We start from the raw sequence: 13,784 nt of genomic DNA on the forward strand, positions 1-13,784 counted from the left end.
ATGGCTTTCATAGACATCAGGTAGACTCATTAAGAGATAAAGTCAAATCTATTTGTTTGTTTATCAAATACTTAAGGAAGATGGTTTATTGAATGTTTGATCACATGAAATATATGTTTTGAATGAGCATGCGTTAGATTTGATGCTATAAAATGATTGAGTGTGAATCAATGTTACTATTATTTTCATTCTCCGTCATGAAACTGTTTACAGTCTTCAGTTTATTGTTAATAACTTTCGTGGGTGTCAATACTCACCCCCAACAGATTCACTTATCACCAACAGGTAATGCTCTTATATTAATTATTTCATTAATTATACAAATTTAAATGAATAATATCATTTACAAAGACGATATTTTAAGTCATCTTTAATATAATTTAATTGTTACATTATCGATAGCTGATAATGTAACAATCGTTTTCGAGTTCAAAGTTCATTTATAAGAGGATTTTTTTTAAAAATTATCCAATCGATTTTAAGATCAATAAAGGTTTAAAAATTGACAATTGCGCGAGGTTTTAGGTTTTCTTTTTGTGTGTGTGTGTTCTGTACAATTTAAAAATAGATTTGAATTGGATCGGTTGAATAAGGCAAGGCATCATATAGACGTTCTGTCACCTTATGGAAGGATTTTCTATGGGATATTGACCCCTATTTAGGTGAAGAAAAGCCGCAAAACTCTACGTGGTCAGTTGCGAGTCCACAATCATTTGTTTTCTCATAGGTTTAGGTTTAAAATAACTACTTTTAACATTAAATAAAGGCGGTTAAAAGTGGTACAAATATATTTTAATATGAAAAATTTGATCGGAAGTTTTAAATTTCCGCAAATTTAGCATTAATTTACTTAGGTGATAAAAATTTTTAATTTTATTTTATCTAATTGATTATAAATAATGAATTATCTGATAACTAAATAATTAGAATTGAAGACATTTTGTTATTAAAATATTACAAATTATTATTTTAAAAATCGGTCACTTTCGTCATTCAATAAAAATATCGTACTTCCTGTTATCATTATTCATGCAATTTCCTTTTATTCATATTTTAACAATTCGATAAAAATGTAATTTGAACTTTTTTTTAATTCAGAAAAATCCTTAAATATTTGGGAAAAAATCCTTAAAATAGAATTATAGAGTAATTTAATTGAAACTTTAAATATAATAAATAACTAAATAAGAATTCTAATTAAGGAAAAATATAGATTTTATACTTGTTAGGCTGCAATTTGAAAACATTGTAGACCTATAAATTTTCATTGTTGTCCGTCCGTCCGTCCGTTTGTCTGTCCTTCCTTATTCTCGAGAACGGAGTTACATACATGAACATCAAAATCAGTTATAGAAAGCTTAGGGAGAGGAGTCGCCGATTAACTATATATAAACTTTCAATACAAATCGAAAGTTGCGTTATTTCGATTCAAATCTTTTCCACTGAAAACAGATAGATGATGGGCACGATTCTATTGCTAATTTTAAATAATCATGTAGAATTGTCTGTCTTTACCATCGAAAAACAAATCTACGTGCATGACAAGTGTTAAGCTTCCTGCAGTAAGTGGATTATGTTCCTTTGAAGGCCTAGGCGCAATTTTCTTATAAGGTCCTTTGTATAAGTTTAGAGTCCCACCACAGAACAGGTCTTTTGTGAGTGATGGTTGGTACGTACAGATCGCAAGCTGCGTTGATGGTTTCGACAGATGTCACCACAAAGGTGCGAGCTTCATTTTCATTGTTCACATCCTCACAGGGCCATTCCCAATTGAGAAACTCAGCAAGCAGGTCCCAATTTGCTACCCTGTAATTAAACCGAATTTTGTTGCTACTGTTCTGATTGGTTTGAGTTGACCTATCTATATTAAAAGAAATGTATTTGTGGTCTCTTAGAGTCATTATGGACCCTCCAATGGGTGATCTGGCTGGGCAATTGGTAAAGGAAGAGGTGATATCGATCCAGCTATGATACCTACTGTTGACGTAAGTTGGAGGGGAACGGCTGTTGTTTAGAATTAGCAGGTCGTTTCGAAATAATAATTCTTCGAAGGCTTCTCCGCTACGATCGAGCTTCTCTCCTCCCCAGGCTGGGGAGTGAGTATTAACGTCTCCAGCAATTAAGATTTGTTCATTGGGAAATCTATCGATTATATTCTGCACATTCCTAAGGATCGGGTTTATGTCGCCATTATAGGGGCAGTATATGTTAACAATAATATACTTTTGTTCCTGAGCATTGATCTCAGTACAAACAACCAATTCGCTAGAAAAACAAGAATGCTGTAAAATAGCTATATTACTGTGAGTGGCCAGAATAATGGCCCAAGGGTAATTGTGAAACCCCTTGATAACGGTATAGTAAAAAGGCAGGGCGGCAGGAACGCCCTGCCGACAGTACGGTTTCTGCACGAGTATAAAGTCATAATTGTGTACCTCTGTACAGAATAGGGAGGAAGCAGCAATGCCTCTCCCTAAGAAAACGGATGTAACTTGACCCATAGTCTGTTCTTGCAATTAGATTGGCCTTCATTTTGAGGTATATCTTACAAGCAGGATGGCGAGCATTGTGGTTAGTCTTCCCTGATTTCTGGTGCGTACAATTGATGCATCTAGATTGTTCCTCACGTTTGGGGCAGTCCTTAAAAGCATGTTCTCCCATGCAATGACTGCAAGTGCTGTGTTGTTACTCACAGTTGCGAGAGGAGTGTCCGTACATACAACATCGAAAACATTGTAAGACGGAAAAAATCCGCTACCTTACATCGAGACCATTCTATATTTATTCTTTCTATTATTAATAAGATTTTCCTCAATTGAGGTGTGACCTCAACCTCTAGATTATTGTAGTCGCTTTACCTCTTTCCTGTAGCAAATTTGATTTTGAAATCCATTACAAATTGCTCCTTTGTGATGTTTTCATTCATTATGTCATTTTGATAATAAATGCTATCTGTTACTGTTTCCTGGTTCCTGGGACTTCCTCTTTTGAGGAAGTTTCGTGATGATATCTGGCAGTCTGTCTTTAATGAAGCTTTCCAAGCTGCTTAAATCCTCCTTTTTTTCTAGCTCGACTCTTACCCCGCCACCCCCGATTCTTCTAATTTTGTCTACTCCAATCTTGAGTTGACTGGGCTTAATTTGTTCCTGTAAGCGTTTCTTAACACGATCGCTATTTTTCGTATCGGTTCTGTCACCAACAGTACATGCTTGCCTGAGGTGTACGGATGTATTTTATTTGGAAATTTAACGCGTTTTCCAGACTGTAGAACCGCACTATACGTCATGGCTTGGGAGTTCAGGGTGTTTTTATTTACATCTAAGAAATTAAACTTCTCTAGTATTTCAATCTGCTATTCTAGGACAGCTTTTTGCTCAATTGCAACAAGCCTCTCGAGTTTACTCGATTCCTCCTCGATTTTTTGCATCACACGGTTATTATCAAATAGTTCAATGATTTTTTTCAACACTCGATACAATATATTCTATATGTTTTGGAGTCCTCATTTTACTATGACAGTTGCACATGCAGATGACATTAGAATAACTACATTCACCCAGGAACAGCTCTGTATCCTGTCCCTCATTGTTCCAGGCTTGTATTCCACAAAATTACCAGGAATCGCAGTCTCGTAGTATTGTGTAATTCAAAGAGCATAAAACACTGATCACATTGGCACAAATGCTGGTCGCAAATTTGAAGAAAACTCAATGGAAGTTTAGGAGAACGAATATTTAACAAGAAGACCATTACGGCCGTTAAGAACGACAGTTATGGAAGTCAATTCTGGTCGTTGGTCCTCAGCTTTATGCTGGCTCTCCACTTAGCGCGATTTTAAGGCGATTCAATCGCCTTTGTCGCTGGTCATACTCAGTAAAATCGCCTTCAAGTACTTTGGCAAAAGAGTATATTTTTGCGTGGCGATTGGTAAAAGCCAATCAACACGCAGCATCCAAAATTCCAAGTGTACATGACATAGATTTTTGGCCAATCATCCTTAGCACCACATACAGTATGGTGTTAAAACTTTATTTTACAAATCGCCTTCCATTTCGCGCAAAGTATGCAGGCACATAGGGGTAGGGATTACGACGTCCAATTAAACACTCAAGCTGAATGAACTTCTCTACCAAATGGCATGGTGGATGGATACATTAAATGATAAATTATTAAAATAGCTTTGTAATTTTTAATAAAAAAGATGGAAAACTAAAGATAAAAATTAATTAAAATAATAATAAATAGATGCTTTTTGTTTTGTTTTTATTCACAGAGAACAACTGTTGTTAAGTGACAGATTACTCAAAAATTAAAATACTGTACTTGGATAACGAGAAATTATTTATTTGACATGGTCACAATGGTGGGCTGCAATTTTTAATCATAGTTTTAATGTATTTAATTTAAAATATATGCTCTCCACCTCAAATTAGTAATGGCTTGCCCCTGCACATCATACTTTTCCTTTAACAATAGACTCTATTGTTAAAGGAAAAGTATGATGTGCAATAGAATCTGTCAGAGAAAAATGTTTGAATTAAAATAACATGATTTTCGGTTTGCATCGGAAGTTCTTATATAGTTAACTGGGACCTCCCGTTACTAAGCTTTCCATACATGATCACGGCTTTCGTCTATGTAACACCGTTCTCGAGAGTAAGGAAAGACAAGCAGACAACGGACGACAGTGGAAATTTATAAAATCGTCATTAAGTCCGATCCTATTGGAGATACACCTAAAGTCCGTTATCTCCCCACCCCCTCTACCTTAAGTCACCAAAATTTAATATCATCAATCTCTCTAATACATAAACCGTCCTACAAAATTTCAGAAATTTCCGACAAAAAGCACAGGAATTATTAAGCTTCAAACAGGGTGAACAAAATCGTGCCTCTCCCACACACAATAACATTCATACATACAAAAAAAAACCCGAATTTTTTGCATTTTTCAACATTTAAAAGTGTCCCGAGTCTATAGATGTAATAAATTTAAAAGAAGGGTATTTTTTTTTTTTATCGATCGCCTGCTTTCATATATAAGCTTATAACAGCCGGAAAAGTAAAAATTGAGACTCATACAAAGAAATCTGTATATAAAATAAGTGTAACTTCGATCTATAGATCAATAAAGCGATTGCGGTAGCACGATATTTTTGTCAGATTGAGAATAACATGGCCTGTTAAAATGTGAAAAACATCTGAAAATATTCCCAGTAAATTACAATATTTGGTCACTAAAACGTCACACAGACGTCACTCTAAGGTTTAGTTAGCCTTACTCGCGTAAGCAGCAAGGATGTAATTCCTAGAATATACCTTACAACAGGATCTGCAGTATGCAATCTGGCAGTGCAATGGGAAAAGAATCAATTGTTTTACAGCAATTTCGGTTAAGGAAAATAAAAATAGCAAGGATTAATATTACTAGTAGAAATAATAATTATTAACGACAATTCAGAATAATACCGAAACGGATACAAAACGTATTAATGATAACAATAAATGAATTAATATCAAATCTTCAAATACATATCCGTAAACATTACATGTACAGAAACTGCCTTCAAGCGTGCGTAGATCGATCGTTTTCAAATGATTACCGTTTAATCTTGTATGTAGACGAAACACAATAAAGTATGAAACCTTTATTCAATGTCTACGTTTTACATTCATAATTATTTGGCTATGGAAAGTGATATCGGGAACGTCAAGTAGTCGTTCCGACGTCAAAAGCCGTAACAGTGGTGTCGAGAATTTTGGTATCGGTGCCAAATGTCATTTTTAATAAAGCAATATTTCGGTTTTCAAACGCACACTTCAACGTTCATTGCACATCACAATGTCTTTCACTGTTGCTTTAAAGCGTATATAATGTGATCATAATTCCATTAAACTGTTTATAATGAAATAAAGTTTAGAATAATTAGTAATGAAATTAATCTGTAATGCACGACGCCATATTAGCGAATGCCTCTTTGCTCCTCAAGTGTTAAGAATAGGAAGTTAATATGACAATCAGGCGGTTTATCTAACACTGCATTATAAAACGGCCAATCGTGCTGTAGAACGTAACATGTCATTCAATCTTCCGGAATTTACTCTTTTTGTAAAGTGGCTGAACGTTAATTAGCTTTATTAAACAGCGCCGTTTAATGAAACGGCTAGACGCTTTGTAAAGTGGCTAAATTAACAATTTGGCTGCAACATATATACATATAACAGCCGAAAAAGTAAAACCCAAAAATAATTAAATCAAAATTTATTGATGTAATTAGTTGGTCAGTACGGGATTTATCGGGTTTTTCCTCACCACCCAGCTATCCCCACTACGGGTCTGACGGTGGATACGATTAAAAAGATCCTCTTAGTGACCAACTTATCTACTGAGAATTTAATCACTTTGGACTTCACGTTTTTCCAAAGTTTATAGACGAAAAGACAATATTTTTCAACGTTAAAAAATGAATTAAAAAGTATGATATTAAATATTGCACCTTCAAATTTAAAGTAAGTAAATTAATATTTGATATTTAAATATAAATTATGCAAAAGCAATTGTCATGTATTTACAATTATCACAACAATAAGAAAAATGTCTACAAAAGTAGTGAAAACTTTCAGCCAGAATTCATTAAATATAATGAAGAAAATGAGAGATTAGGACATTTTTTTTTTTGCGTGATGCAATCCTTAAAATAAAAGGAGAAGAGTTTCCAGTGCACAAATGCCTCATGTCTGCGTATTCCTAATATTTTGAAATCTTATTAATCAATACAATCGACGGAGATGAAAGACGAGAATTTCCATTAAAAGACATCGACAAAGAAGTCCTCTAGTATATCATAGATTATATTTATTGCGGAAAAAATCGAAGTGAACGTAGAAAATGTGTCGCAAAGTTTTCATTGCCGCCGATGAGTATTTGTTTTCAAAATTAATGGATGAATGTTGCTCCTATATGGTAGATCATTTAGACTCAAAAAATTCCGTTTCTATTAAAAACATAGGAAAAACTTACGGAAATACACTCTTAAAACAATCGATCCATCACTATATAATGAGAAATTTTACAGAAATCTCGAATCAGAACGAAGAATTGATGCAAATGACAAGAGAATAACTAGTAAACATCTTGAATTGTAACGAATTAAACGTTAAAGAAGAAAAATTAGTTTGGGACACGGTTGCGCTAGATGGACAGAAATCCACAAGAAAGAAACATATGCCTATTTTGTTGAAAAGTATTTATCTAGGCCTTCTCGATTTTGATTTTTCGTGTAAACTGTGAAAACACATCCACACGGCACAGAAAACAAGATTGCTGTCCTCTGATAATGGAAACATTAAAATTTCTAATCGATTAGCCAGAAATCCGAAGAAATTCTAATCCCAGATTTAGGTTTGCCTCGCATCCCTCACAAAATAATTTTTGTTATAGGAGGATGGAGTTTTGATTTTCCAACCGATTACATCAAGACATACGATCCCAGAATAGACAGATGGGTAAAGATGAGTGACGTTGATCCTGTTGGTCCAAGAGCTTATCACAGATGTGCAGTAATCGATCAATATCTATATAATTGGTGCATTTAATAGAGAGAATCATTGCAGCGGATGCCAATGTTTAGATACCATCAGCAAAGAGTGGAAAGAGTTTGCGGACGATGCTATGTGAGTGTAGCCGTACTAGACGATTTGATATACGCCATGGGTAGATATAATGCGGAATATCGTCACAGAACCACCGAGAAATACGATTATAGAACAAATCAGTGAACGATGATTGCATTAATGCATATGGAACTAAGCGATGCCGATGCCACAACTGTACACGGCTTCATTTATATCACCGGTAGTTTTACAGGACAACATTACCTTGATTCGGCCGAACGCTACAACCCGCAGGCGAACCAATGGATTCTAATTTCAAATATGAGGAAGACGAAGGAATGGTGTATCTTGCATCGCTTTCAAAGATCACGTGTGCACTCTGGGTGGATTTAATGGCTTCGAAAGGTTAAAAACTGTAGAGAAGTACAATCCTCGTAACGATACGTGGTCAGAAGTACCCGATATAATAACAGTACGAAGTAACTTTGCCGTAGAAGTTATTGACGATATGATATTTGCCATCGGTGGGTTCAACGAAGAGGATATCATGTATAGAGTCGAATGTTACAAAGAAGAAACTAATTAGTTGTACGAATCAACAGTCACGAACACGAACATTTTTCGTTCGGCATTAACTGCTTGATTAATAAATTTGCACGCCTAATATCACTGATTTTATTCATAGACAATGAGACAAATTGCTCGAAGAGAAAAGACAGAGTGTTCTAGAATTGAGGGAAATTGAAACAGAAATAGATTAATGGTCGAATAAAAAATAAATGGTAGTAGTTTAAAAATTGATAAAATTCTAGTCAATGTGGTTTACTTTTTGGAAATTAATGAGATTATTTAACTAAATTCTTGCGTAAATAATATTCAATTTTTTATATTTAAGAAGAAAACCATTTGAATTCGTTATTTTTATTTGCGATTTTTAATATACTTTATCACTAATAAACGTATAAACCTCATGTTTGAGGACTTACATATTGATATTTTAAATAATACATATTTAGCATATGTCGCTTACAGGTGTCATTAATTTCTTCATTGAAAAAAGTCTTTTATTTAGGCATACGTACCGACTTACTATCAATTTAATCAATTCTATTTTGACATCTAAAATTCATCATTTTGTCATAAAGGCGGAGGATTGGATTCTTAGCCAGATTATTGATTACCTTCATAATTTTATTTAGTTTGAAAAAAAGTGCTAAATTTTAAAATATCTGTATTCCAAACGCGGTAATGATGAGGTTAAGGTTCAAATAGGATGAACAAAATCGGATGAACAAAACCCTATAACATTGTTGATAATTCCGTTTTATATGAATTCCATGTTGTACGAGTCACCTAGATTTTACAGATACGTGAATTGTTCACAGCCCGGTACACGTATTTGTAAAATCTAAGTGATTCGTACAACATGGAATTCATATAAAACGGACTTATCAACAGTGTTATAAAAGGGTCGACTTGTACAGATATTAACCCCGAATTGTTTTGCATTTCTCGACCTTTCAAGATCCCCTGAATAGAAAAAATATAAAAATCTTGGGTAAGGGTCACTTTTTAACCGATCGCCATAATCTTCCTATTATATATAATAGCCGAGAAAGTAAAATTTATAGAAGTTTTAGCTATTAGACATGTAATTTTTTAGAGGTTCTATCGATTTATTATAAAAAAAAAAACTCTATATTTTTCATACATTTTCTGGTCTTTATCAATTACTTTATTCCAGTTTGGTCTTCGCCAACTCTAAATTAAACTAATAAGAGAAATTGATAAAGTTTACATTCGTTGAATAAACTATTCCATTTGCTAATCACTTGTTCAACTATCCTTGCTTGAGTTTGTTTATAATTACCTAATCTTCATAGCTGAATTAATTACTTTGATAATCCTTTGATAATAACTTAAAACTCAGAACTTAGTTTATTGTATGATAGATATAACATTAATTTCATTTAATTTTATTAACGTTCGCGTGCCAATAAGACAAATTTGCGATACTTCTTGCTTTTACATTCCGAATTATATACAGTATTATTAAAACAGTATTAATATATTCATTGCGAATATTTCCCCTGAAAGAAGTTAGATAACCCGCACGAATCTATTGCTAGCAGGAAAAGTATGATGTACACTACTAATTTGAAACTCTCCAGAGGGGCATGGCCCTGAATTACAATTATTATCATATAAATAAATAATCTGAAGTAAATAAATTCATAAAAACTATATGGAAGCGTAGTGATGGAAGAGAAACAGTGTGTAAAATGAAGATAAATTGGTTCATTCGTTTAGTAAATTAAATCTTTTATAAAATAATAGTACAGTCTTTTTATATTAAGCAATTATTCATATATATAGTTTCTTATAAAGTTTTTATATTTTTCAGAAAATCCAGATGAAATGACAATCATGTGGAGCACCGAAAGCAATGTTAATCGAACTGTAGTGTTTTATGGTTTATCAAATAACTCGCTTACTCAAAAAGCTGAAGGAACCTATCAAAATCTTGTGAATGATGATTACTATGTCGATTTATGCGTTATTAGATTTATGTGGGCCGGTACAAAATCTCAACGTGTCCATAAAGTTACATTGAAAGGATTATCTCAAAATACTAAATATTGTAAAAAGAATTTTATCTTTAAAATCTATAACTTTATAGTCTTGGCCTAATTTCTTGAACCATTTTCATGAATAATTTTTATAGATTATAAAGTTGGTAGCGAAGAAAATTGGAGTGAAGTATTCAATTTTACTACTTTACCGAAAGGTAACGATTGGGAAACCAAAATGATCATTTTTGGCGATTTGGGAGAAGGTAGTCCCACTACATCCTGGTTAATTAAGGAAGCCAAAACTAGAATGTGGCAAGCTTTCTTTCATAACGGTTTGTTTGCTCTTCATTGCTTTGATAGTCCAACTTATGTATAAATTCTAATATTTTTACTGTTTTCTCAGGTGATATTGCCTATTGTTTAGAGTCGGTAAGTATTTTATTATCTAATTTTAAATTTTTATTAGGAGATAAATTTCGGGTTGTTTATTGCAGAAAGGTGGAAAAGTAGGAGACAATTTCCTCAACGAGATACAACCGATCGCCGCTTATTATCCATACCTCGTATCAGTGGGAAATCATGAATCTTACGGGCACGATATAAATTATTACTTTAAAATTTAAATATCTTAACAATGTAACTAATTATGTATTTTTTAACAGCAATTTTACTAACTTTAAAGTGCGTTTCGACATGCCTGGAGAATTCGATAATATGTTTTATTCGTGAGCATATTTTCAGCCCGTTTTTTTTTATACCGGAGATTTATTTTTTCTGTTTAATATATCGAAATATATAAATCTTCTTCATATCTTTTACAGTTATAAAATTGGAAAAGTTTTACTCATTGTCTTTTCTACTGAAGTCTTCTACGAAGGAGAAGACAGAAATGTGGTAAATAGTAATCAATGGAGATGGCTAAAGAGCACCCTTAAAGTAATTATTCTCTTAAGAATTAGTTGTAAATAGAACATAGTCTGTAATCAAAATTTTTAAATACATTTGGTCATGTTTAAAACATAAACTAGACGTTTAGACACTTCGTAACTCTATTGGATCTTACTGTACAACATGGAATCTAAACTTGACCAGTGAAAAATGAAAATAAAGTATGTAATAAGCACGTGTTATTTTAGTACCTAGCTTACTGACATTTAAGAAATATGTTGTTACTGTAGCAGCACTATTGGCTTTTTCATTGTACAAAGTGTCCGGATTGAGACTGAAACATTTTCAAAGACTATAACTGAAATTAGATAGAACTACAATAAAAGATATGCAATATCTTCGGCGTCTTAAGGTGTATGGCGAGTTGCATGCCCGACAAATGAACTTTCGTTAGAAAGCCTCTTTGATCACTTCCACATTCCAGACCGACAATCAGATCTACCACCTCCGTGACCTTTCAACACACTTTACGCGGAAAAGAGCCATTCCTTTCATGTCTTATTGATGTTTCGTGATGGAGGATCCTTTACAAACACGCGATGAAAGTTTTGCAGCACTTACACAGAGGAATTTGTCTCAGAATACTATCATACAGTTTGCACGTTTTCTTGATCTGACGCCATTTTGAAAATTGCAATTTTAGCATCACAACTAATTTCTCCGCATGGCTCAATTAATTTTAGGGAAAACTTACACAGTTGCTCTTCTTCGTGCAATACATTAAATGCGTTTATCTTTATGCACTGAATTTTGGCAGCGATTTAAAATATATCAGTTCCAATCCCGGCGCCCTGTATACCAGTATTCTTACAGTAAAATAATATATGCCGCTACTGGTCTTACTTTACGTTTAGATAGAAATCAACTATTAAATTGTTATTGTTGTATATAATTATGTTTATAATATACAAACATAACGTTTAATGTGTAAATAATTATGTAATTATAAAATCATCTGTAGAAATTAGTCGGCCCTCAAAATTTGCCACCGCAGACACACGCCTATTTTGCCTATGCATTAAAATGCCTCTGTATATATGACGTTAATAGTTAAAAAAAAAAAATAGTATAAGAACGTTATAGAAATGTAAAATTAAGATCAAATCCCTGTCTCAACTCTCAGAGGGTAGCCACATGTTTCCTTCAATCTATCATTTGTGGCAAAGACCCTTCAACTCAGACTGGTTCATGTATACTCTTTCGCTGCGCGGACAATAATTTATATACATTTTAGATGTATAAAATTTACTTGGTCTAACTTTTTAAATGTTTAATGTCATTTTATATTATATTAGAATGCTAACAAAAGAGAAAATAGAAAACAACAGCCATGGATAATCGTAGCTGGACACAGACCGATCTATTGTTCAACTACAGTGTCTGAAGCTTGCCCAGATTATAAAGTAATTTAAAATAATTAATTAAAATTTAAAATCTTTCTTTTGAAATGATTTTTTTTTGGTTAATTTTTAGTTACAATCCGAATACGAAGACCTTTTCTTTAAATATGGAGTAGATATCGTCTTCTCGGGTCATGAACACGATTATGAGAGATCTTATCCAATTTATCAAAATAATGTAAATCATACTTTTAAAAAAATATTCTATATTTTAATAATAATGACTGATTTAAAAATGTATAAATTATTTTATTTAGCTCTGTACTCCAAAAGAAGATAATCCATATATAAATCCGTGTGCACCTATTTACATCATCAGTGGAGCAGCAGTACGTATCAAATCTTTTCTTTCTTCTTTTTTTGCTTTATTAATTACAGAAATATTTTCGTTTTACAGGGAAATTTTAGAGGACAATTTATATTTTTAGACTTTCAACCAAATTATATAGCATATCGTAGTCGTGATGTTAGTTATACTCGTTTAACAGCTTACAACTCCACAGATCTATACTTAGAACAGGTTTCGGTAGATAAGGTATGTTTATTCGTTTAAAAATTAATTTTTTATTAATATTTTTATTTATATAATCATGATGTCTTTTAGGAAGGAGAAGTGATCGATAAAGTCTTGATACATAAAGATCATCACGGGCCTTATTTATCAAATTATCTTTAAAATAGAATACAGTAAATAAGTTTTGTGATGCATTTAAAAAATATAACCAATTTTATTTAATTTTTGATTAATTTTGTGTATTATATACAAGTTCTATATANATCGATAAAGTCTTGATACATAAAGATCATCACGGGCCTTATTTATCAAATTATCTTTAAAATAGAATACAGTAAATAAGTTTTGTGATGCATTTAAAAAATATAACCAATTTTATTTAATTTTTGATTAATTTTGTGTATTATATACAAGTTCTATATAACACATAACATATATCTATAGACACACTAATACATATATACTGTATGTGAGTGTATACATATATGTTGTGTACACAAACACATATATGTATTTGTGCTTGTAAATGTAACTTATACACAGAGAGACTTTAAACATTAATTTATGAATTTTCATAAAAACTTCATTTTAAAAGTAGTTAACGGATCAAATTTCTAATACAGTACATTATAAGTCTTTCGATTTTTGATGAATCGATCACACTTGCGAAGTGAATTCTGAATCCCGATTATTATAAGAATTTCATAAAAATTTTTGTATTTTTATACAAACTTA

At 32.5% G+C, this 13,784-nt stretch overlaps 1 protein-coding gene across 1 annotated transcript; it reads left to right on the top strand.

The window, feature by feature from the left end:
• The first annotated feature begins 127 nt into the window (after nucleotides 1–127).
• On the top strand, nucleotides 128–13,222 carry LOC111627843 (acid phosphatase type 7-like). The gene is made up of 12 exons (XM_023371500.1): nucleotides 128–285; nucleotides 10,019–10,255; nucleotides 10,340–10,519; nucleotides 10,591–10,616; nucleotides 10,682–10,779; nucleotides 10,850–10,912; nucleotides 11,009–11,123; nucleotides 12,431–12,538; nucleotides 12,609–12,713; nucleotides 12,793–12,864; nucleotides 12,933–13,070; nucleotides 13,140–13,222. The coding sequence occupies exons 1-12, from the start codon at nucleotides 153–155 to the stop codon at nucleotides 13,209–13,211; spliced, it is 1,347 nt and encodes a 448-aa protein (XP_023227268.1). The 5' UTR covers nucleotides 128–152; the 3' UTR covers nucleotides 13,212–13,222.
• Nucleotides 13,223–13,784: the final 562 nt, after the last annotated feature.

The sequence above is a fragment of the Centruroides sculpturatus genome, unplaced genomic scaffold (genome assembly GCF_000671375.1).
Source record: "Centruroides sculpturatus isolate CEXI.00-Female unplaced genomic scaffold, Cexi_2.0 scaffold475, whole genome shotgun sequence".
Taxonomy (NCBI): domain Eukaryota; kingdom Metazoa; phylum Arthropoda; class Arachnida; order Scorpiones; family Buthidae; genus Centruroides; species Centruroides sculpturatus.